We start from the raw sequence: 26,322 nt of genomic DNA, 5'->3' as shown, positions 1-26,322 counted from the left end.
AGCTGTGATCATGCCCCTGCACTCCAGCCTGGGTGACAGAGTGAGACCCTGTCTCTAAAAATAAACATTTTTAAACTGGAAGATTCAAGCCCTGCCCTAGAAGAGCTTACAGTCCAATGGAGGGGCAGGTCATAGCCATAGCAAAACACTTCCAACAGCAAAAGGACATATATGACCCATTGCCCAAGCTGTATTACACACAGCAAGCAAAGCCTACAGGGGTTCAAAGGAAGAAAAATTTGCTTGGATGGGAACAACCTCAAGAAAGATGTAGGGCTTGATTTGCAGCAGTGAAGCCGACAGCAGGGGAACAGAGGAGTTATTCCAGGTGGGCAAATGACTTGAGCAGAAGCTTGGGATTAGGAATGACAGGGTTCATGGGGAGACTGGATGCTTTGCCTAGGAGGAGCAGAGGTTCCACCGAGGCAGAATTAGGGGGTGCCAGAGTGAGGAGCTCAGACTTGATCCTGCAGTCAATAGGGCAATAATAATATCAGAGCAGGGCTGATCTGGGGTGTTCAGGAGGGATGAACTTGGATGAGAATCAGGCAAGGCTCCAGTAAGAAGGTTGACCATGGTCCCTAGGTTCCTGAGACGTTCTGAGTGGGGATGAAGCAGGGCAGCTCTGGCCAGTGTGGGAGATGAGATAACAGTGACAAGAGCACCACCATGGTCCTTCCAGCTAGCAGCTACACTGGACAGACAGAGGGATAGAGCAAGCCAACTATACCTCAGCTCTCTTCTCCCTTTCCTTCTTCCCATCCTCTAGGGAGCTGCTTGGATGGAAGCTTCAGCATTCATGCACCTCCCCCCACCAAAAAAAATGAGGAATATGAGGAATATGAATCTGGCATCCATTTGCAAAGAAGGATGGTAGCCCTGGACCCAACTGAGACTCAGGATTCCAGACACAGGATCATAGTGACTTAGAAAGGAAGGCACCTGTCACCAAGAAGTCACCAAATTCTAGGACAGCTTAATCTCCTGGAGGTCTCCCGTGTTAGGCTGTTCTTGCACTGCTATTAATAAATACCTGAGACTGGCCAATTTATAAAGAAAAGAGGTTTAATTGGCTCATGGTTCTGCAGGATGTAGAGGAAGCGTGATGCTGGCATTTCTTGACTTCTTGGGAGGCCTCAGGAAGCTTCCAATCATAGCAGAAGGTGAAGGGGGATCAGGCATGTCACATGGCAAAGCAGAAGCAAGCAAGATGGGGGAGGGAGGAGGGAGGTGCCACACCCGTTTAAAAGGCCAGATCTCATGAGAACTCACTGTGGTGAAGACAGTGCCAAACCAACAGAGATCTAAACACCTCCCACCAGGCCCACCTCCAACACTGAAGATTATAGTTCAACATGAGATTTGGGCAGGGACAAATGTTCAAACTATATCAGCTCCTCAGGGATCATTTCACCCACTGGTTTTCAAACTGGGTTCCACTGGGCAGTGGCGTCCACTGATGCTGATTATACCCAAACAATTCTGCTTTTCAATGTTTCATATATTGAGGTTCCCAGAAAGATTGCACACCAAACAAAGGGGTCACTATTAAGTCTGATAACCACTGACAGCCCAACTCCTCCCTCACTTAACAGCTGAAGAAACCGAGGCCCATGGAACCCTGCACTCCCTTTCTTCTTACCCCCTTCCATCTTGCCCTGACATGGTCAATGTCTACATTTCCTGGGCAGCCTCACAGGGCTGGGGCAGTGGCATTCTCATTCACTGCTAGACTCCCTGACTCCAGGTTGACCCTCAGCTCCTGGGACAAAGCCTGCCACAAGGTAGGTGCTTCCCAAGTCCCTGCTACAGTGCTATGGAAGAATGGGGATGGAGGCAGCACAGCGTGTCAGGAGCAAAGCCATGATTACTCAATCCCAGTCTGCGCCTGCAGCTTGGCGTAGCCCAGCTACTGCAGGTGACGGCACTCAGGGGTGTGCTAACAGTGCATCCTTGGCTTTTCTGCTCATAGAGCTCCCAGCAACCTGTGACAGGGCTTGGAGTCTGTGCCCAGCCCTTCCCACGGCCCACTGTCCGCAGCCTGCATTATAGTTCACATCATCCTAGATTTGAGTAATGGTGTGCGCTTCTCAAGGGCACCAACTGCATTGTATTCATCTTTGTCTCTCCAGCACCAGCCTGAACAAGAATGGGCACTCAGCACCACCCTTCTGTTTCTCTTCAACAAATTCCTAATTTTTGTAAGCATTTGGCAAATTTTGGAAAACATACCTGGGGATATGCAGATGGTAAAGTGACTTAGCTAGAAAAGGGCTCCACCCTGGGAGATCTCTGGTGATTTTCCCAGGAGGGTTTGTTTGTTTGTTTGTGTGTTTGTTTGTTTGTTCCTGCCTGGAGCTTATTTTTTTCTTCTCTCTAAAATGGGATGGTTGGCCACTTAATCAACTCCCGAAGGGTTGCATGAATGCTTCATGTAGCTGTAGGAAAAGGGACCAGTGAACTGAAAAAAATGAGGAGTCACATCACAGGTACCAACTGTTTCTCCCTCCCCCACCTCAGATTCTGAACCCAAACTTCTTCCTGTTCAGATTTGTAGACAACACACAGCACCATCCACAGGGAAGGGGGAAGAGGCAGGAGAGGGCTTACTGTTTAGTTTTGTTTAAATTTTGCACTAGATTCTATTTATTATTAACAACTGCATAGCCCTGCACAGTGTGAGTGTGTACGGATTCGAGTATGTGTGCGATGCCTCAATCAGAGAATGAAACTCTCAGAGTGACCTTTCTGAGGCCAGTCTCAGCTGGGTTTCTTTATGTCAAAAGCACAAGACCATTTTTCTCCACTAAGCAACTCAGTTCTTGGGCCTTCTTGAGCCCAAGAAAATATCCAACACTTTAAAAATTATCAACTCCAACACATGAAAAGAAAACTGCAAAGCCATGATTAATAACTATGTAATTAAGTGGCTAACATGCTTAATGTGAAATCAACATCGTTAATTGTTGACTTCAATATTCACAACGATTTCGTTGGGGGGTAAAAAAAAGACTGGTTACACGTTTCTCATTTTGCAAGAATTCCTGAGGATATAAGATAATAGCAGAGAAATCAGAGCCCTCATAAAATAAGTATGATATCAACACAGCAAAAACCATTCCACAAAAGCAAAATCATTACAAATTTTTTCTAGCCAGGAATATAAAGGTAGTGGTTTGTGTTTGAGGGTGACATGGGATAGGGCCTCCATAGATAAGAAGGCTGGAGTCTATGAAGATGTTAGAATTAGATACATGACAGTCTGCAAATATTAGCTATCAAAACTCAACCCAAACTCAGAAGCTATGGCAAGCATCCAATTTCTGATAATTCTGCTGAGTTGATACAGGCACGTGCACATGCAACATACACACACACACGTGCATGCACACACACAAGCTCCCTGTTTCTCGGGCACTACTGCAACAAACACTTCCCATCGCTTAACCCAAATGAAAACATACTGAAGCTTCCTTTGATACACGATGTACAATCAATAACCTCCCACTTCTCCTTTCATAGAAAACTCATTTTAAGGAAAACATGATAACTGATTAAGATCCATAACAGAGGCCCTGTGAGCAGAATACATAAAGAGTTTGATTCCACAATCCTTTCAGTGGAAATCTTTTAGCAGAGTAAAACACAAAAGGAAGGAAATCTGTCTAGAGGTATGTCTCTCACCGGGCAGGCCTCATCTTTTCAAGAACCTGGCACAACACAGAATGACCTCTTTTGGGTGGGAGCAGAATAGATTGACAGCTGAGCAGAGGCATGCGGGGCTTCAGCCTCTGCAATTGTGTTTTCCTTCAGAAAGAGCTTGATTGGGCTGGGCCACAGGTTCCTCCAGAAAGGCCCACTGTGGGGAAGGTGCAAGGAGCCCAGGACCTTGGCCCATTCTTTCTGGGCCTGTAGGATATTGACCAAGGGGTTATCTGACCTGCAGAACTGGCAAGAGTGCAGATAATCCAGAAGTTACGTCCTCCTCTCCTTTTGAGTGGACATTCCATGAACTTCCTAAACTTCAAGTAGCAGCATCTGAGGTCCAAATCAAAAGGCTCTGATAAGCTGAGTGCAGTGGCATGCCCCTGTAGTCCCAGCTACCCTGGAGGCTGAGGCAAGAGGAGGGCTTGAGCCCAGGAGTCCAAGGCTATAGAGCACTATGATTATACCCGTGAATAGCCACTGCACTCCAGCCTGGACAATAAAGAGAGACTCTGTCTCTTAAAAATTAATTAGTTAATTAATTAAAATGCTCTGGTTGGCTCTTGAGGAGCCTCATCCCCTCTGATGACTGCTTATAGGAGGGTAGGGGCCAGGGTCAGCCACAAGGCTTCATAATGGCCTTAGAGGCTACAGGGGACAGAACAACTTCATATGTCCAAGAGTTGGGGGATTATGTCCCCCAACATAACATATTCCTTGGGTTGGTTGGATTATGTCCAAGGCTGAGTCAACCTCCATGTCCTCATTAGTCTTCAGATGAGATCCCCAACCCTGGAATATTCAATCCAGGTCCTCAAGGCATTTGAGCACTAACCATGTGCCCAGAAAGAGCACTGGGTGGAATCAAATATTTGCCCAGACTGCCGCTTATTTGGTAACCTAGGGCAAGACACTTCACCTCCCACACCCTCAGCTTCCTCTTGTGTGAATTAGGATACAAACACCTACCCACTCTACAACACAGGGCTGTTGTGAATTTTAATAGAAGTAACTAACAGGACTCTGTAAATTATGGAAGTCTAAAGAATTAAAAATAATAAGGTGTTGTTGGGCTCAAAATTATAGTCAGTATAGCCTGATCAATATTAAACATATCCTCCCGTCTTCCTGTTGCCCGTTTTCAGTTACATTCAACTGGCAGGTAAGTTTGGTCCCTGGGGAAGTGGGAAGAAGATAAAGATTTGAGTTAGTCAGGAGGAACATTAGGTTAAACTGGCTCAGATAAAGTATTTGAATTAATTAGTATCACACTGTCTGGGAAAAAAAAATGGTTCTGGTCTTTCCAATAACAAAACCAGGTTAGAAACTGACAGTGGCACATCCCTTTCCCATTACACCAGTGCCTGTCACTCCTAGGCACTGAACTATTTCCTGAATGAAGAATTAAAAGAGAGGAGAGAGAACAGCAAGACCACAAACAGCGACTCATAAGAGGATAGACAAGTGGTTGCTTTATCTTTACAATTTTATATTGCCAATTTGATTAAATCAACAATTATTCATCTAATGGTTTTTGCCCCCATGGAATTGACCAGCTGCCTTACCACCATCTAGTCACAGTTTTGGTGTCATCAGAGCATTGAAGGAACTTTCAATGTGTCACACTGTGCCCACCATATGTGGCCAACACAGTCAATGGGAGGGTCTGGTGATGATGAGCCAGGTGGCTGGGTGGGAATCTCAGCCCCTATATCCCTACTGCATGGCCTTGAGTATCTCTTAGCCTCTCTGAGTCAGTTCCTCAGTTGTGTGGTGGAACTAGTAACACCGACATCATCGGTGGTGATGGAGCAATTGAATGAGATACTATTGTGAACGTGTTCAGCAGAATCTGGTACATGGGAACCAGCCACATTAATAAGTGGGAAGTGGTGTGAATCACAACTAAAGAAAGAGAACAAAGCCTTGTTTCCTTTTCCCTGGGGCAGCATGGCATCGTGGAGGCACCAACCTGGGAATTCAGAGGGCTGAGATCCCGATCCAGCTGAGAAGGAAGGACTTTCCACCTTTAAAACAGGACTTCTATCACCCACTAGACTCACTCGCCTGCCGGCAGCTGTGCAACCCCATACAAGTCTATTAATCCCCCTGGTTCTCAGGTGTCTAGCTTGCAAAATCCATCTGATATCCAGACTGAAGACAGCGGGGCTGCGCCCGGAGAATTGTGAAGCTTCTCTCAGCAATAAGATCCAAAAGTCTACGCAGACACAGCTTTCAACTTTGGATTAGAACGAGGTGCCATCTCATGGGCAGAAACTGGGTACAAAGGGATAATGGGCAATCATTTCCTTTCTGTTCTTCAAAGAGAAGCAAGCTTTGAAAAGGAGCGTTGTTCAAGGCTGAGAATTCAGAAATATGCAGGAAGACTCCCAGTCAGTTAACCAATGGTTAGCAACAAGCTCTGGATTTGCCTGTTAGTGAAGCTCCATTAATTCACAGTTCACTTCACAGGCTGCAAATATTTATTCAGGATGTACTATACTCTGGCAGTCTTCTAGGTGTTGGGGGGATAGCAATGAATAAAAGAGACAAATATCTGTGCTCGCATGGAGTTTACATTCTATGGTGTCATCCGTTCATTGAACAAGTATGTTGAAGTGCCTACTATGTGCCAGATGCTGTGCTAGAGACACAAGATGATCTGTAAAGACTGATAGGTTAGTGGGCCATTCAGTACAATCTGATGAGTGTTACAATAGAGGTTTTCTATGACTAGGGAATGACAGTCTCAACAATAACAGCCAACATGTATCAAGCACTCACTGCCACATATTAAGTGCTTATAGATATCACGTCATTCTGTTTCATCCCCAAACACTCCTATGAGGTGACCATGCTTACAAGGGAGCAAACTGAGGCTCAGAGAGAACTGGACCAAGGTGGCTCAGCTAGTAAGGGATGACACTGGGATTTGCAGCCAGACTGTCTTCGGACCCTTGATGTAACTACCATGTGATCCCTCCCCTTAAAATCAACCAGATTAGAAGATTTAGTGGGTAAGAAACTTACACTGTACAAGTCACAATATCCCAAAGTCATCATTTGCTCACATCAGGGTTTGGGAATGCAGGACTGATCCTTTCTGTTTTCAACCTCAGACCTTTGACAGCCGTCAGGTGGATATGCCAACTTTGACAAATGAGAACAAGCACTTTGGCATGGGAAGTTGGGAAGTGTCTGGTTGCAGAGGCTATTTTTGGTTCAGAGATGGCTTTGATGACTTCTACCTCTGCTCCCGCCAATCAGCAATGCCACCTGGGAGGTGAGGATGCAGCAATGAAGGAGGAACACAAAAGAGCTTTGCATTGGGCGGGGCTGGAGGGTAGGAGCAGAATTGCAAATAATTGTCGGGGGCGTGAGGAGGAAGGGAGTCATCTTCAACTGTGAAGCATCCAATTGTTGGACCCTGAATTCTGCCAGTTCAGTTTATTTCCAATATTGGTTCTCCTCATGCCCTGTCTTCTCTCTTCCATCCCTATTGGGTCCTGGAGCTGCAAAGATTCCAAGCACAGTACTCCTCTTTCCCTCTCCTCTTGGCCCTACCTCACTCGCCTAGCCTCATTCAGCTGCTTCTCTGAGCCTCAGCAGGACACAATTTCTAAGCTTGTCTCATTGGCCAAAGCCAAAGCACACATCCACTGTGGGATTCCCAGTTCCATGGGTAGTCAGAGCCTCCCAGGAAGCCAGAGGAGGAAGGACTTGCTCATTACCCTGGCTAGTGCTCTTCAAACTCTACAGCTTATTCAAAATCCCAGTATATATAAAACAGATACAAGAGGAACAACTGCTGATGTGTGTGTACAGGGTGGAAGTGAGAAGCCTCCCTGCCTTACTCCATGAGAACCCAGATCAAAATCACTGATTTGGCCTAATCCCCCTGGTTGATGGTTTATAGATGATATACTGAGGGCATTTCCCCTCTATCCCCTTAGGAAAACATCACAAATATCCTCAGAATCATTATGGTTAGTGTGATTCTCAATAAGTACATCTATGCTGCTGCTTTTTTCTTTCTCTCTCTTCTCTCTCTTCTCTCTCTTCTCTCTCTCTCTCTCTCTCTCTCAACAAGGTCTTGCTCTGTCACCCAGGCTGGAGTGTAGTGGCATGATCATAGCTCACTGCAGCCTCAAACTCCTGGGTTTCAATGATCCTCCCACCTCCCGAGTAGGTGGGGCTACAGGTGCATGCCACCACTCTCAGCTGACTCTTTACATTTTGTATAGAGATGGGGTCTTGCTATATTGTCCAGGTTGTCTCGAACTCCTGGCCTCAAGCAATCCTCCCACCTTGGCCCCCAAAGCACTGGGATGAGAAGCATAGGTCACTGCATCTGGTCTCAATGCTGCTTCTTCATGGGGCCTGAAACAATCCCCAAGGGTTGCAGACAGAAATACTCACAGAGTTTGGGGGTACAGTGGGAGTAACTACCTCAAATACCACCTGATTCAGGGGACCACTTCCTCCTTGGGGGCACACTATCTTCTGTTCTAGGACATTCCCAGTTCTCCTCCTCACTTGGCTGCTCCTTCTCAGCCTCCTCTGCTGGTTCCTCCTCTTCTGTCTGGCCCAAGGAAGGGCTCTGTCTTTGGTTGTCTTGTCCTTTCTATACTCACTCCCTCTGTGACCTTGCCCACCTCATGGTTTGAAATACCATCCACATGCTCTCAACTCCCAAATGTATATCTCCAAACAATCCTCTCTCCTGAATTCGAGATACTCCTGAGTGAGTATCCAATAGCCTGGTTAACATCTCCTCCTGGACACCTAAAAGACAACTCGAACTTTGCATGTCCCAAGCTGGGGTCCTGATCTTCCTGCCATCTCCAAACCTGCTCTTTCCACGGTCTTTCCCATCTCAGTTTAAGGCAACTCCATCCTCCTCATTGTTCAAACCAAAAACCCTTCAGAGTCTTCCTTGATCCCCCTTATTCCCTCACACCCCACACCCAATGTATCAACATGAGCTTGTTAACTCCACCTTTTAGTTACAGCCAGAAGCTTCTTCCTAGCCCACCTCCACTGCTACCACCCTGGCTAGGCCACCCTCCTCTCCTGCCCGGGTTATCGGAAGAGCCTCCACACACTCGTCTCCCCTGCCTGCACTCTTGTTCCTCTGGAGTCCATCTTCAACCAGATCTGCCAATCCTTGTTCAAAACCCTGCCATGGCTTCCCAGCTCACTAAGAATAAAAGTCAAAGTCTGTGATGACCTATGTGGCCCTACCTAACCTGGCTTATGATGACCCTGTGCTTTCACCTCTCATTCCTCTTGGCTCACTCATGCTTCTCCACCACAATGGGTTCTTAGCTATTCCTGCCTCAGTGCCTTTACACTGGCTGTTCCCTCTGCCTGAAACAGTTTTCTCCCAGATACCAACATGATCAATTCCCTCACCTCCTTCATCTTTCTACACCAATGTCATCTTTGGAGTGAGGCCACCCTGACCATGCTATCATTGCAACCATCCCCTACTCTCCCGATTCTCCCTACTCTGATTTAATTTTTCCATGGCAGGTGTCACCTTCTAACACTTTTACTTATACAGTGTGTTTATTATCTAGTAGGGTCTCCCCAACTAGAATGTAAGTTCTGTAAAGGCAATGACTTTTTTCTATGGACTGATGGATGCTAAGTATCTAGAGCCATACCTGGTATATGGTAGCCTCTCGATAAGTATCTATTGAATAAATGATTGAATGAATGGTTATTTTACAGTTTACAGAGCACTTTTATATCTGAGGACTCCTTTGATCCTCAAAACAATTCTGGGAACCTGGTATATTTCTTATCTCCATTTTTCTGATGAGGAAACAAGTCCAAAGAGGTTAAGTCACTTGCCTGAGATCAACACAGCTTATCTAGAGTAGGCCTCATGTCCTCTTCTGGCACTAAACCCTCAAGCGCTGTCTCATCTGACCATACCGATGAAATCTCTCCAAAGCCCAGGTCTCATCCAGCTCTCTCCTGCCTCCCTAAACTTGCACCCCAGCTTGCTGATGACTCTATATTTGCAGGTGCAATGTGTGGTCTGCTTATTTTGTCTCAGAGGAGCATATGAACTCACTCTGCTTCTCTACAGACCATCTGACTTAGACATACACTTCCAGGGCACCTTCTGACCCTAAGACCCTCCTCCAGAATATAGGAGGAAGCGTCATATGCTGCCCCAACCCCTGCCTTCTGTTTATACACAAAGGACAACAAGTGGACATACCATAAGGAATGAGCGAGGGGGTGAAGGCAGCAGGGACGGGTGGGAGAGACCCTTCGCAGATCAGGAAGCAGCTCCCCTTGTTCTTCCTTAACAACCATGGGCTGAAATGTGAGGTCGCTAAATGCAACTTAATAATGGCTTCCAATCTCCTACTGAGAAATTTCTTTCTGGCCTAAGCAACAGGCACAGCTATAGCAACTGGTTTATTGCTGTCTCATCCACCATACAAAGAATTGTGAGTCGGCTCATGATTGCTCCTTTTGCACAGGCTTCTGGGAAGCTCAGCAGTGGCAAATCTGTAGCCCAACCCTAGCAAGGCCAGTAGGAGAACAGGGCCTTGCCACGGGTCACAACATTGTATGGCATGGCCTGGGGAGACTCACACCTTTTCCCCTCCTCCCTTCACATGTGCTCAGGCCTTGAGGCAGGATGGCCTAGGTTCAACCCCGAACTCTGCTGCTACTATCCACGCAGTCTCAAGCCGACTGCCTCACTTCTCTGCCCCTGACAGGGGTGATATTACTCACCCCAGGTGTCTGGGTAATTTCTCCTCAGTCATCTTCCATGATTTCTGAGTCAGATCTCTCTTACATCCCATATTTCCTTCTCAAGGCATGGTGGTTAGGAACAGGAACCGAGAAACAGGGACGGAGTCCCCACCCTGCATCTTACTAACTGTAGGACTTTGAGCAAGTCTCTCCATCTCTCCCAGGTGTCCTCATCTGTGAAACAGAGATGATAACTGTGCCTGTCTCATAGAGCAGCTAATGCTCTCCATTACTTAAAATGGTGCAAGGAGTGTGGCAAATGCTCAGAACGTGTCAGCTTTTACCAAGATGATGAGCTGGGCTTCCTGGTTTTCCAAAGCATCGCCTCATTAGACACTTCCAACCCTATCAACACCAGAACCTGGTGTGATCATTATTTCCAACTCCCATGTGAGGGCAATGAGGCTCAGAGAGGTCAGGAGCGTGAGGTCACACAGCACGAGCCCACCTTCCTGGGCCTGAGCCAAGCGAGGCCTTCCCATGCACTGTGGGGCTCAGGCAAATTCCTACCCCAGCACAGGCTCCCGGCTGCCCCTCGAGGCTCCACATTATGGGGCCATCAGAGGTTGTGAAGGTGCCAGCTCACTCTTGGTCTGTTTCCTTGATCCATAGCTCTCATGCTTGGAGAGAGAAAACTTAGAGCAGCAGCCGAATCAGCAAGAGCAGCCAGCGGATCCAGGTGGGGAGAGGGGGGGAAGGGGGCGGGGGCGGGGGGGGAGGGGGGAGGCCCCTGCCCCTGCCCTCCATCCACCATGGCTGCCGCAGCAAGCTGAACAAGAGGCCTATCATCTGGCCCCAACAGTAGCAGCTGCAGAATGGCAGGAGCAGGAGGAGGGTGGGGAGGGCTTCCAAAGGGAAGGAGATTGAGCAGAATCAGAGGCGCTGACATGGGGATGAGATTCCCTGCTCTCTGCCCTCTGCCTGCCCTGGTGGTGCAGACTTCCGGGTGGGAAGGAGGAGCTCCAATCACCTGTGCACAGATCACACCCTTACCACCCCATCCCTGCAGGCTTCGCCACCGCCTGTGTCACCACCAGCACCAGGTGGAGGAGGCTGACAAGGAGCCTTCCACCTCTGAATGCCTGGTGTCCCCGGTCCCCACCCCGGAAGCACAAGGGAGGGGCAGCTCCCCTCGCAGGCACTGCCCTGGACCTCACCCCGCAGTCTAAGGAGGCTTTGTCCCCATCAAATACTCCTGGCCCTGTGAATCTCTCCCGCTGAGCAACTGTCATGGGTGCAGTTTGACATCTGTGTGACTATCTGTGAACAAACTAAACCCGCCTCAAGCCCGCAAGCTCCATGAGGGCAGGAAGCACCTATGGCTTTGCTCACGCGAGTGAGCCCAGCCCCTAAACGTCAAAGTCAGTATAGAGAAGACTGAAAGGGGCTGAGGAAGGAGGCGGAGAGAGAAAAAGGCTGTGCCACCTCCCCAGTACTTGAAATGCTCAAAGCATCCAGAGAAAGAAAAGAGGTAATTTAAGTCTGGCGTGCTTCTTGGGCACATCATGACTCCCTGGGTGGTACCCTGAGCTGGGATTAGGAAGGAACAATGACACATACCACCCAAAGAAAATCAGTTAATCCATGCAGCCTCAACCTCAGAGGCAGGCACTGTAAGATTTCACTTACCCCTCCTCAAAGCTGCCTCTCTGATTTGCTTTTAGATATGAATGCACAGGGGAACTGTTAATTTGATTCTGCATTTAGCACACCTGATCTTCACAGTAATTGCTTTCATTGGTTCAGCCACGATCTAATGGGGACCTCCACATGCTTCTAGACTAGCATTTATTTTACTGTGAGATGTATAGTAAAACCAGAGATATTACAGCCGGATCGTAAACTAATCTCCAAACTGCTAATCGATGATGCAGGCTCTCATCCCACTGTGCTTCCCATGGGTGATCTGGTTTACAGGAGCTGATACATCACTGCAGATGGGAGATGGGCTCTGAAAATCCAGAAACCTGGTATACCGGTTCCAGCTCTGCTGTGTGATCTTGGACAAGACAGTATCCCACTCTGCGCCTCAGTTTCCACATCTGTAAAATATGAGAGTTAAACCAGATGCTCCCTTGGAATGAGGCATGGTATGGTGAGAGGAAGGTCGAATTTGAAGTCCCTCAGACTTAAATTCTATGTTTTTAAATTGAGTTCTTTACTTATTGTCTTAGCAACTTTGGGCAAGTGACTTTATGTATCACAGTCTCAGATTCTTCTTGGGTAAGATGGGGACGATGACAATACCTAACCAGCCTTTCCACATTCACCCTTCCAGTGTGCTCTCTGAACTACTGCCAACATGATCTTTTTAGAACACAAATCTGATCACTGTATCTCCCTCCTTAAAAGCTTTCAAGGGCTCTCCAGTGCCCTCTGTAAAAGCCTGCTTAATCTGGCAGATGCTTAGTCTAACCTCTACCAGACTCCCCTCCCTACCCACTCCCATTCCAGCTGCACTGGCCATTCTACCTTCCCCCCATGCTCTCCTCTGCCACAGGCCCTTTGCACATGCAGTTCGCATTCACCAAGTATTCTTCCTACCTTTTCCATCAACTTGGCCATGCTTCAGCCTCATTCCAGCCTCACTCAAGCCTCATTTCCCCATTTCCTTAGTGAAGCCTTACTCCCAGCCACATCAAGAGCCGTAGTAAAGACTCTAATAGCCTGTATGTCTCTCCTTTGTTGCACATGTCACCAGTTGTAAATTTACATCTGCAAATTCTTTGATGAATAAATTAAACCCAGCACAGGCCCACAAGCTCCATGAGCACAGTTAAATGTTGCTCAACATTTAACACAGTGCCTATAGAAAGTCATAATGAATATAATGAAACCCCACAATGGCCAATATGTATGAAGCAATTTCTGCATGTCAGGCACTTCCCAACAGCCTTCAGAATTAGGTTTCACTATTACTCTCATGTAACAAAGGGAAAAAGTGAGTCACAGAGAGGTTAGGTAACTTGCCTGACATCACACAGCTAATAAGTGGTCAAAGTCCAGAACTCTGGTTACTGACAAACTATAGAAAGCTTTTCAGTCACTCAGTAAATGAGGCAGCGACCGGGGGCAGTTCTTTAAGCAAGGAGGCTGGCACCTGCTTAAGCACTTAATAATAATGACGATGATTGTTAACAGATATTGAGTACTTACGATGTGTCCAATATTATTCTAAGGACTTTTATATGAATTAACTCATTTTATCCTCTCGATGACATTTTCTTTATGAGGGAGTGCTACCACTATGAAGCAGACAAGAAAATTGAGGCTGGGAAAGATGAACTGACTTGCCCAAGATCACCTGGCTTGTAGGCAATAGAGCCAGAATTTGAACCCTGGTCCACCTAACTCCAGAGTCTAGCAAAAACCCAGCTCTGTGATTCTCAGGGAGGACGAGGCTCAGTCTCCTCTGCAGTAAAAATGGAATCAATTCTCCCCTATGCCACAGTTTTCTGAATTCAGTTCTACCTGTGAGAGGGCCTGTGCTTCTTATGGCACTGAGCCCACCCAGCTAGGCAGGGTATGGAGGGAGCTGTCCCTGGAGATGATAAAGCCAGCTATTTCCCCAGGGCCTCAGCTGAGGAGGCTATGCTGTGATCTGATGGACAGCTGGGAAGTGACTCATGGGGCAGCCAGGGAGAGGGGAAGCCGGCGGGGACTAAAAAAAGAGCTGTGACCACATATTATGCACAAGGACAATCATCAACCGTAACCACCACCACCAAGGCAAGCCCCGCCCTCTACCCCACACGCCCCTCAGGCTGCACTGGAGTCCTTCTGGGATCCTCCTGGAGGCCCCTGTGATCCGGATTTCACCACCGGGCTGTGGCAGTTCAGAGCACAGGCTCTTGAGCCCAAATCCCAACTCAACCACTGTGTAGCCGTGGCATCCTGAACTAGTTGCTGAACTTTTCTGAGCCTCAGTTTCTTCCTCAGCACATTGAGGATAAGAAACAGTCATTTCGCAAGAAGAGTGTGGAGATTAAATAAAGTCTTGTGTGTGGAAATTCTGGAATAGTCCCTGGTTCAGCAACTGGTAGTTCTCCCTGTGGATAAAACGCAGGAGATGGCAAAGGGGAAAAGACAGACACGTGATACAATTTTCCTGGAGCACCCACTCGTTCAGATTGACATTTTACCTTCACATCCATTCACTGTTAATCCACTCCACTTTCAGTATAGAATGATACTATCGATAATAATAAAGATAACAGTTATTAAGTACATATGAGATGCTACGATCAACGTTTCACATTCATTATGTCATTTTAATCCTCACAAGCATTCTATAAGGCAGACTGCCAACTGCCTAATTCAAATCTGGCTGGCCACTTGCAAGCCATGTCACCTTAAGCAAATTCATTAAACCTTCTGTTCCTCAACTTCTTAATCTGTAAAATGGGGATAATAATAGCGCCTGCTTCATAAGGTTGTTGAGATGGCTAGCTCTCTATTAAATACTTATGCCCCTCTGATACTGTAGACTTGTGGCTGTGGGTGGCTGCCCTGCCAGAGACCATAATTTCCAGCCCCCTTACATCCAGTGGAGGCCATGCGACCGAGTGCCGGTCATTGGAATATGGAAGGAATTGACACACCCACATCCAGGACTGTATTACAATCCTCCACATTCTCTATCATCCTCGATCAGAGACATCTCTGGGAGTTATGTGTTCAAGATGGTAGAGCTTCCATCAACTTCCACAGACAGAGCACCTCTCTCCCCTGCCATCAGGTGGACTCTACATGAATGAGAAAGCAGCTTTTATTATGTTCAGCCACTAAGATGTTAGGATTTATCTGATGCATCGGCTAGCATTACCCTAACTAATACAGAACTTAGTTCCAGAAGTGGACTGCTTAAAACATGAGACATTGGCTTAGAAGTCAGGTAGCAGGTTACACTAGAGCCTGGAAAACTGGAAACCCATGTGATACAGAAGAAAAATGTCTCATTAAACTGTCATCTATGATAACTTGGCAGTCAGAGCTCACGCCTACTAAACCTGTATGCTCTATAGAAAGAGCATAAAAAATAATGGTAATAGAGTTTGCTAACAGTTCCTGGCTAAGTAAGGTACTAGGTAAAGAGAAGAACTCAGGCATAAATTAACTAGTTTGAAAGTAATTTTAGACAGGAATAGTGGAGAGGTAAAAACAGACAACTATGTCTAAACCCCAAACAATAAAAGAAAAGAGTGAGAAGACATTTAAGTGAAATAAGTATCATGTGACGAATATAAGCTTCCCACCTAAGCCTGATGGCCTCAAGGTAGCTGCCATTAAATTTAGAGAGAAAGAGAGGTATGGGGGAAAGGAAGTAATAATCCAGGCTTCAGAATTAAGTCTAGGAAATAACTTTGGGTGTGGCTACTGGCATATTAGACATCATAGATCAAAGTCTTACTAAGTTGAGGGAATTGCATTGCAAAATCTATAAACCTTGACTTTAATAGTCTTTTACTGTTATAGCATTAAAACAATCCTTGGGCCCCCAGAGGTTCAAGGGAAAGAACTAGGTCACAAAAGATTTAGAGCCCCCAAGAAGGCCATACTGCCCACGACCAACTTCAGGTGTGGTTGTAGAAAATAACAAAGAAAATCCTCCCACCAGCACAGCTGAGAGTGTGGAGAACAATGAACCAGTAAATTCCTATCAGGAGAAGAGTCAGGACCTAATCCAGGAACTTCACCCACTGCTAGGATATAATCCCACAATGCTTGTTTGGCAAGATTTCATCACTACTGAGGACCAGTGACTGCTGTGTATATACTGTCCATGATTATCCTTTCCAAATGGGAGTTTTGTGATGGTTATCCCACGCTGCTCAGATGTGGGATATGAATGCAGAGTGGCAGATAATAAGTTTGTTTTGCCTCATGAGTCCCTGGACCATGGTGAGGTGCCACACTCAGCTTCATGGATAGGACTGAGCAACATCCAATGACTCTGAACTTGAAGTTGGAAGCAGGGATCAGATAAAATGTGGGTTCCTCCCTTAGGGAAAAGAGAATGTGTTTTGAGCATAGGAAGAAGGAGGCACACACATATTGGTGGTCAGAGAGCCAATGATACATCTGGTCAATGATATGTGGACACAAGCAATGTAAGTCCCTCCAGGCTTAGCCTATACCACCTTTCTTAAGCTCCTCCACACTCACTGTCTCCCTCTACCTACTGGCTGGATGAATGTCCAAGGAAGGCACTGAAGGCCACATGTAGAAAATAAAAAAGGCAAACTCTCCATTAGTCAAGCTTGGTACCTAAATGACCCTCCTGCTTCCTCCAACCCCACTCCTCTCTCAATCAGAGTTTAAGTGTATAAGAAATGAATTTCTATTGTGTTAAGCTACTGAGATTTCTGAACTGTCTTTAATAATAACTGATAAGGCCAGGCATGGTGGCTCATACCTATAATCCCAGCACTTTGGGAGGTGGAGATGAGTGGGTCACCTGAGGTCAGAAGTTTGAAACCAGCCTGGTCAGCATGGTGAAACCTTGTCTCTACTAAAAATACAAAATTAGCCAGGCGTGATGGCGCATGCCTATAATCCCAGTTACTCAGGAGGCAGAGGCAGGAGAATCACTTGAACCTGGGAGTCAGAGGTTGCAGTGAGCTGAGATTGCACCATTGCACTCCAGCCTGGGCAACAAAAGCAAAACTCCATCTCAATAATAATAATAATAATAATAATAATAGCTGATGTAACTATAATGATTATACTACATAAAGCTCTTAAAATAGTGCCTGGCATATCATAAGCTATACAAGTAGAGCTGTTTATTACAATACCCATTTTACAGATAGGGAAACTGCAGCTTACAGGTGTGCCTGAGTCCAGAGTCAATTACTATTTTGTATTTACCTTTCAGTGGATAATAAGTTTGGTAATAATGAGTTTGGTGCCTGGCTCAAGGTCACAAATACTAACAGACTCAGAATTAGAGGCCTTCCTTCTAGACAAAGTTCATCAACTCTGCCCCGACCCCAGGTCTTCAGGTTAGTCCTTCATTGTTTTGTTAGTTTTATTTTATGTTTCAAGAAACACCCAACTTGCAAATGCCCCAGCACTGAACTAGCAGGTCTGCACAGAAAGCCCAATCACCCTTTACTGACCCAAATTCCAGTTTTAATTTACATCAAGCCAGTTAATTGAAAAGGTGCTCTGTGAGCACAGGCACTGCTACAGCTGGCTCTTGAGATAGCGTTTGCTCTTCCTCTTAAGAACTTGGGTTTCTTCTGTGACATTTTTGGTCCAACACAGCAACACTTTTCCACAGAACAGGATGACCAGTTTAGGGACAAGAAAACAGCTGAGCAAGCATTTTGTGCAGAGGCAATAGAAAAGCAAAAGACCTGAAAACCAACCTACCCCCAAAGCCCGTGCTGACAGGTGAGGGCTCGTGTTAATTAATGTTTATCAAATGACTGGGGATCCCTGAAATGAAAGAGACTATTCAAAATCCCCCAAGTATTATTATTTTCTCCAGCCTGAATAATCTGTTTTTTAAGGAAGCCATTATTATCGAGTGCCTACTATGTGGCAGGTGCTTTTATAAACTGTATCTGAATTAATCCTTGTAATTGCCCTTTGTGTTTGGTTTGGGTTTTCTTCCTTTTTAAAATACACCTTCTTTTGTTTTCTAATCCTCACTGTACAGATGAGAAAACTAAGTTTAGCAAAATTAAGTCACTTGCTAGAGAACGGTAGAGTGAAAATTTAGGGTTAGATCTAAGTGTAAGGTCTTTCTCCCTTCCTTTTCACACCATTCCATACCACCTCTTCCAGTCTGCCCTTCAAATTGTACATTTAAAACAAACTCTAATTCAAGAATACCTATGGCTTTTTTTTTTTTTTTTTTTTGGTGTGTCTTTTTTTTTTAACTGAAGCATATTTCACAATACAGTAAAATGCTCAAATACTAGGTTTACCGTTAGATACCAGCCTGGCAGGCATGGTGAAAACCCGTTTGACAAATGCATACACCTCTGAACCCACATTCCAATCAACATAAGGAACTATTTCCAGAAAGTTTCCTGGTGCCCCTTCACTAAAGATAGACATCATTTAAGTTTAAAATACAGCAAATAAAATAAGCTACCTTAATGTTATTTTATTTTACTTTAATTTATTTATATATATATATTTTTTTTTTCCTGTAGAGATGAGATCTCACTATGTTGCTTCAGCTGGTCTCAAACTCCTGGCCTCAAGCAATCTTCCTGCCTCAGCCTCCCCAAAATAAGCTACTTTCCTTTGACCAAAACAATCCTTTTGTGACCCTGGCCACGGGGCTGTGCCCATGGCATCAATCTTGAGGCAGGTGTACTGAGTTACTTGGTGTTATATTAAAAAGGGGGATCCAGTTAAAATTCTGTGCCTTGTTGGTTCCATCCACCCTGAGCATGTGGGAATGAATTAATCTGGATGTGATAGAGATGAGATACCATTGTGCCTAGATTATCACAACTATCATCATCATTTTAGCACCTACCATGTGTCAGCACCAGATTATAATAGCCTTAGACACATAATCTCATTTAATCCTTGTAATTATTACCTCTATTTTACAGCTGAGGAAACTGGAGGACAGAGAGGTTGAGTCACATACCTAAGAACAAACAACTAGAAAATGGCAGCCTTGAAATTCAAATCCTAGAGGTCCAACACCAGAGGCCATTCTCTTAACAACTGCCTTTACAGCTGAGAGGCAAATTTTAAATGCGTAAAATTGAATCAGCTGGTTATATTCATTTAACAAGCAGTAGAGAGCATCTATTATACAAAGTGCCAGGCACTGTGCTGAGTGATACGGAAGGAGACACAGAGATGAATAAGAACGGAGAAGAGGTTGTGTCAAGGAAGCCCTCACAAGGAAGCCGGGAAGACCAACTCATTCTTGAAGCCAAGTCTTCAAGGATGAGTAGGAACTGGCCAGCTCTAAAGGAGTTTAAGGCACAATGACTAGCACATACAAAGGCACAGTGAAGTACTTCTGCCCACTCCTTATTTAGCTCAATCAAGTCAAATTTTTAAAACTCCACAGTGGGGTCCCTTAGCTGTTGCCCCGGCTCTTCAAAACAGCTGAAAATCAACACAAAACTCCAGTTCTGAAAAGTTTTTACATAACTGCAAAGTTCATGCCCACAGCAAGCCCATGGATGTGATTTTTGAGAGCCCCTAGGCCTTCTTTCACTTCAGAGCCAACTATATTTTGTTTTCTGAATCCAGTCCCACATGACTAGTTTCACAATTCCTTAGCCTGGGCAGTTTAGCAGCAGCAAATTAGAAAGGTGGACAGGTACAGAAACAGCAGTAAGAAGGGGCAACCAAGGAAGAAGAACTTGGAGCCAGTGCCAGCCTGTAGTCCCGGCTACTCGGCTGAGGTGGAAGGATTGCTTGAGCTCAGGAGTTCAAAGACAGCCTGGGCAACATAGCGAGACCCCTTCTTTAGAACAACAATAACAACAAAGTAGAAAAACTTGCAAAGATGATTCAAGAAACTCAAAAAGCAATAGTTTTTTCAGGACATCATTGTATAATGCAGTACAATAGCTTGCTCAACTCAAACAGGTATCTAATAAGCTCCAACTGTGGACTAGGGCCTCTTTTTTTTTTTTTTTTTTTGAAACAGAGTCTTGCTCTATCGCCCAGGTTGGAGTGCAATGGCATGATCTCGGCTCACTGCAAGCTCTGCCTTCCTGGTTCACGCCATTCTCCTGCCTCAGCCTCCTGAGTAGCTGGGACTACAGGCACCCGCCACCACGCCCAGCTAATTTTTTGTATTTTTAGCAGAGACGGGGTTTCACCGTGTTAACCAGGATGGCCTCGATCTCCTGACCTCGCAATCCGCCCGCCTCGGCCTCACAAAGTGCTGGGATTACAGGAGTGAGCCACCATACCCGGCCTACTAGGGCCTCTCTTAGGCTTAGCAGGAGATATAAAAACATGCAAAATCCAGTTCTGCCCAGTTCCATTTGAGAGGAACAAAAAGTATACAATTCAGGAATTGTATGACAGGAAGGGTCTCTGTTCACCCGGTAGGTAATAAAGGGCAGGTGGGATGTCTGAAGGCAGGGAACTCATCTGTCACTAAAGAATCATATAGACAGGGATTATGAGTACGGACTCTGGAGCCAGGCTATCTGCATTTAAATAAGCAAGATACTTAAATTCCCTGTGCCTCAGTTTCTTCCTGTAAATAATGGGGATAATGGCGTACCTTTTCAAGAGGTACTGAGGATCAAATGGGTCAATATATAGAGCCCTGCTGGATACATGTTAGCTGTTACTACCTCTCACCCGGCGCTTGCTCAGACCCTAGCATTTAGCAACTGCAGTAAGTACCGACGAACAAATGAATTCACAAATGAATAAATAAATGATACTGCCAAATTAAAGGAGGGAAAATCTATTATGTAAGGTATGTTGTCCTTAATAAGGCTTGCAGATCAGAAAGACTCCGTACAAAATAGTTTAAGAAATAGGTTTGATATTTAATGTATGATTCCGATACCTAAGGAATTAATCACTCATTCTTTAACTCTTCTGCATAAATGACCTGCCATTTTAAACAAGCCCAAAGAAAAGACATGAAGAGATCACAATGAACTTACAGTGTATCTCATACCCAGAGGAGACTGAAGGGGCCCTGAAACCCAAGAGTTAAGCGCTGTGGTGTGGGAGAGGTTGTGATGGCAGCAAACCCCAACCGACATTCACTCACCCTGCCCAAAACCAACTCTGTGGTCTTCTCCTTCCTTAAATTATACTTCCTCCAAAAAGGGTAAACACAAAAACTGTTTTTAAAAGTTGTTAAGGTTCATAAAAGTAAAACCGATTTGAAAAAATATAGAAGCTACTAACACAGAGCTACAAGAGGACCTGGGGGTGTATTACATATCTAGCCCCCTATTTTACAGAGGAGGCAACTGAGGCCCAAAGATGTAAAGTGACTTGCCCAAACTCACAACTTCAGGATAATGGCAAAGACAGAGGTAGGGCAGGGTGCCCAGATTTCCACACTAGAGCCTCCCAAAGGAAATAATGAGGGAGAAAAAAGAAGAGGTTCCAGGCCCAGAAGGTGGGTAAGGAGTTGGGAGTCGGGGGCAGCAAAGAGTAAGATGATTGTCATGGGAGCCACTAGGAAGGAAATTAAGCCCCTCTGTGCATTTTGGTGGGGGTAGGGTTTCAAACAAAGAGCAATCCAGTCCAAAGCTCCCAGGTTTTGCAGGTGAATCCCCGCATTCTCAAGAAGCACATACAAAGCCCAATGGCTTCTCCCCAGATGTTTCCATCTTAGTCGAGATTTCAAGGTGTGTGTGTGTATGTGTGTGTGTATGTGTGTGTGTGTGTGTGTGTGGCCTCGAAGATATCCTCTCTTTGAGGGTTGTGCCCTGGCTGGCAGCAGACGGGGAAGGGCTCTGGCAAAGAGATCCCGAAGAGTCTCAGAGATCAGCGCGGATTCCCCTCCCCAACACACACAAACACACACCCGCTTTGCTCCTTCCTTCCCCTCCCCCACTGATGATCAAATCCAGGTGAAGGGACCGAGGGCTGCAGGGTCGGTTTCCAAAGGCTTCCGCTGGAGCCGGGCGCCCAGCGCGCCCGCTCGTTCCTGCGCACACTCACAAGCACTTACACACGCACAGACGCGCGCGCACTCAGACTCTCACACGCACATGCACACCCTTGGCACCGCCCACCGCAGTGCTCCTCCAGCCCCCGGGAAACAGACAGGCAGCAACATGAATGAAATCTGCCCAGAAAGACTGCATTTCAGCTCCAACCTCGCAACCTCTGACCAAACCGCCGAATATGTAACAAAGTTTTATTTCGCCTTTAGAGTCTCCAGTTACGCTTCTACCATTTCCTGTGGAAAAATGAAGCTTTGAAGTGTCTAGCTCCGGCTTTCGCAGACGGGCAGCACCGCCAGCGCGAGCTCTCGAAAACAAGCGCCCCGGCCCCACCCCCTTCAAGGACAGAACTGCGGGTTCAAACCCACCCAGGACAGGCCTTCAAAACAGTGGGGCGTGAAGAGAGGATGATAGAACCTACTGGAAACGACGCTGTAAACTGACAACCCCCTCTAGAACTGCCCCCGCCAGCTCCATCCTGCCCAGATCCCCAGAGGCGCTCCTTCAGCCAAGTGGTGAGAGCTGCAGCTCCCTGCCAGAGGGAATGGAGAGGCCAAGAGCTGGGAGGCTGGAATTGGGGGCTTTGTCCATCCCGCAGCCCCCACCAGCTGTGTGCTCTAGCCCTCAAAAACTGCTCTGGAAAAACTTGGCACCGAAAGTCTTCCCGCACCCCAGTCTCACCACACACACCTCTACGACTGTCTAGGCCGAGCAAGCTCTCAACCATTCAGCCGGTACAGCCGTCAGGCCCCTCCTTCCCCTGTGTACTGAGTGCCCCCCGAGGGCGTGGGGGAAGTGGGAGCATTGGGTTGCTGAGAGCGGAACGCGCCTTCTCCCAAGTCCTAGGGAGCCAAATTCATGCGCCCAGGGAAGTGGCATCTTCAAGGTCAAAACAAACAGTGCTGGGGTGGAGTATATGTACTAAGCGCAAATGATCTCAACCCTGCCCCAAAAAATGGTGCTGGGTTTCGCTCACTGCTTGCTGGAGGCAGCTGTCGCCCGGCTCCGCACCGGGGGCGGAACCTAGCGCTCGCGGACCTGGGACAGCACCAGCGGCGTAAAATACGCGCACCCGAGTGCAGGAGGGAACAGGCAACCTCCTGTTCTGGCTACCTCCAGCCCGGCCGCCTCCTCAGCGGCTTGGGACAGCAGCGCGTGGCTGGGAAGACGCGGGAGGGGGACTCGAGGCAAACTTGCGCCAAGAGTTGGCCAGGTTGGGTGGGAGGGAGTGGCACCCGCGCAGCCACTTACCGCTGGCGTTCTTCCCGCAGATGAGGTGCTGGTAGGGCTGCAGGAGACCCCAGATCTCCGAGTCGTTGTTGACCGTGTGCTCCAGGGTCTCCACGGTGAACTTGGGCGACTCGTGGAGCGCATGGTGGTGGTGATGGTGGTGGTTGGCGGCGGCTGCCGGCGGGACTGCGGCGGCCGCGGCGGCCGGCGGGGCGCAACAGCTGCTGCCCCCGCTGGCGCTGCTGGCTGCGCTGCAGGCGCCGCCGCTCGCCGCTCCTCCCCCGGGCGCCTCCCGCTCTTTATCCGCCGCAGGGGCCGCACCGGGGCCCGAGCTCGGGCCTGGGCCGGAGCCAGAGCCTGACCCAGGGCCACTGCAGCTCCGGGGCACACCGGAGGCCACGACCCGCGAGTAGATGTCCCGGAAGAGGCTCTCCATGCAGGCTGTCAGGTAGATGGCGGCGTGCTCGTGGATGCGCAGCGCCACGCGGCTGTCCACCATCCAGCGATACACGCGGCCCACGGAGAAGGTGAGGCCGCAGCGTGCCGACTTGCCGCGGCCCAGGCGGTCGCCGCCGGCGCTGCTCATGTTGTAGAGGGACAGTGCGGCCAGCGCAGCCGCCGTGCAGTGTGCGGCCAGGCCCCAGGACAGCACGATCTCCATGGCGCTCTGGATCTCGTACTTGGTGCACTTGGCGAAGCGCAGACTCAGGCGCTGCGCCTCTTTGGCGATGCGCACCAGCGCCCGGCTCACCAGCGTCGACAGCTTGGCCAGCGCGTCCTTGGGCAGGCCGCCGGGGACCGCCGGGCCTGCCCGGGGATCCCGCGAACGCAGCAGCAGCGCCTCCAGCTCCTGGAGAGTCCAGGGGACCTCGTCTAGGTCCGGCAGCAGCCGCGAGCAGTGCTGGCCGGCGCAGTCCAGCCCCTCGGAGTCTTCCACCAGGGCAGTGTTGACGGTGTCAAAGCTGTTGTGCCGGCTGTGCATGGAGTCAGCTAGAGGCGGCCAGCAGCTCCCGCCATACGGGGACGCCGGGTGCGAGTCGGAACAGCACAAAGACAAGTTGGAGGAGCGCACCGAGTCCGCCGCGCCACCATAACCCGAGTCCAACGTCAGATCCTCCAGCGTTCTCACCACGGGCTTCTTACCTCTCCTGGCCATCGCTGCGCCACTTCATGCTGCAGCCGCCTGGGAGCCAAGGAAAAGGAGCGGCGAGGAGCAGCGAGTGTCGCGGGGCGCGGGGAGAGCGGAGTCCGCGCCGCCTCGGCTCACTTTTCCACCAGCCGCTGCTACCAACTGTTACTACTTTCGGCTGCCTCCCGGAACCGCCGCCGCTGGAATATACAGAGCAGACCCTGGAGTCATCTTCCAGAGTCCGGGCCGGAGCTGGGCGCACTGGGGAGCGAGCCAGGCCGGGAAGGAAGCTCTCCCCGGGGCTTGCCCCTTTCTTCCAAAATAAAAAGTGTCTAGACCGTTCCTCCCTGAGCCCCGCTGGGCGCAGAAGCCACAGGGCGCCGGCCACGGTGTTCGTGGAACTGAGACCACCCCAAATGCCGCCGCCGCCGCAGCTCTGCGGGCAGCTGGCTCCCAGCTCCCGGCTCCCGGCTCCCGGCTCCCGGCTCCTGGCCCTGGTTCGCTCGGCGCCAGCCTGCCCTGCACCGGAGCGCAGCAGCTGCCGTGGCGGCTGCAAACCTTGCCGAACCCCAGCAAACCCCGGGCAGCTAGTGGGACGGGCGTATGCAAAGCAGGGCCGGCGGAGAGCCAGTGGAATCGGAGAATGCTAATTACCTCGCTTTTTTTTTTTTTAATCCCTCCTCTCCATGCGGCCCCGCCCCTCACACACGCCCCCGGAGGAGACCGAGGCTGCAGGAAGTGGGGAGCAGTGGCCAGGAACTTGGGGAACCCTTGCAAGCGTAGAGACGTGGATGCCGCCCCCTGCTGCTGTCCCTGCCCTCAGTCTCCCGGAGGGTGGTGGGTTGGACCGGTGACCTCCCCACCTAGGTGTGCTCTCCACCGCGGTTCACAAGGTGTCTGCCTGACAGTCGCTGTCTCCCCTGCGTTTGGGATTTCACTTTTTTCCCCACTGTAACGCCTGACACACGGTTTTCCTCCCTCTATTCCCACTTCGGGTACGCAAACCAATTAGTGGGTCCCTTTTTCAGCCCGGGTTTGCTCCAGCATGGAGAGAAATAAGCCCGGCGAGCGGAAGCCCGGGGCGTGGACTCCACTGGGAGGCCGGATCTCCGGCCGTTCGCCACCTGCCAGTAGGGCTCATTAACTCAATTCGTTTCAGCAGCCAGGAGGACCCTGCTCCCCGCTTCAAAGTCCTGGGCGTGTGCTGCAGGGAGGGCTCACGCACCACTTTGCCATCCTGGTGGGCATCGTTCCAAATAGCTCGGCCTTTTTAAAAGCAGTGAATTTGCTCAAAGAAGAATCTTCTTTTCTGACTAAAGATATAATATATATATGCATGACTTAGCTGCATTCCTGTGTCAAATAGCATCGTGTCGTCTACTTGTCTGTCCCCACCCACCCGGGCAGAAGCCATATCTTACACACATGGGGATTCCTAGCTCCGCACACTGTGTCTCTCAGCTTCGAATCCCTTCCTATAGGAAGCCGGCCCAGATCTTTCAGGACTGGCTTCGGTGCTTCCACTGCCTCCGTCCCCTTCTGCGGTTGCTGATTTCTGTGCCCTTGCAACAGTAGGTTGCAAAAGTCTAGTTACTTGTCTGGATTCCACGCTGGGCCAGGGCTTCCCATGCAGAGTCCTGGCACAGTAGAGGTGCTCAGTAAATACTTGTTGTAAATTGATGAAGGACCTAAGGATATGCTTTTAAACTGTTGCTTTGAATGTTCGACAATGGCCAACAGGTATATGCAAATATGCTCAACATCACTAATCATTAGGGAGATGAAAATCAAAACCACAATGAGATATCACTTCAGACCTGTAAGGATGGCTAT

At 48.4% G+C, this 26,322-nt stretch overlaps 1 protein-coding gene across 3 annotated transcripts in view; it reads right to left on the bottom strand.

The window, feature by feature from the left end:
• BTBD11 (BTB domain containing 11) overlaps positions 1-25,037 on the bottom strand; it is a 337,966-nt gene extending 312,929 nt beyond the window's left edge. Inside the window, exon 1 of one of the 3 annotated variants that reach the window (XM_017946172.3) lies at positions 23,382-25,037. In XM_017946172.3, the coding sequence (XP_017801661.3) occupies positions 23,382-24,516 (1,135 nt within the window). In that variant the 5' untranslated portion in view covers positions 24,517-25,037. The remainder of the gene's footprint in view (positions 1-23,381) is intronic. The other 2 variants (XM_031650718.1, XM_031650719.1) reach the window with 2 other exon arrangements.
• Between the last annotated feature and the right edge of the window lie 1,285 nt (positions 25,038-26,322).

Source organism: Papio anubis, chromosome 9 (assembly GCF_008728515.1).
Source record: "Papio anubis isolate 15944 chromosome 9, Panubis1.0, whole genome shotgun sequence".
Lineage (NCBI taxonomy): Eukaryota > Metazoa > Chordata > Mammalia > Primates > Cercopithecidae > Papio > Papio anubis.
The sequence above is the reverse complement of the archived record's forward strand: the minus strand, read 5'-3'. Positions and strand labels throughout refer to the sequence as shown.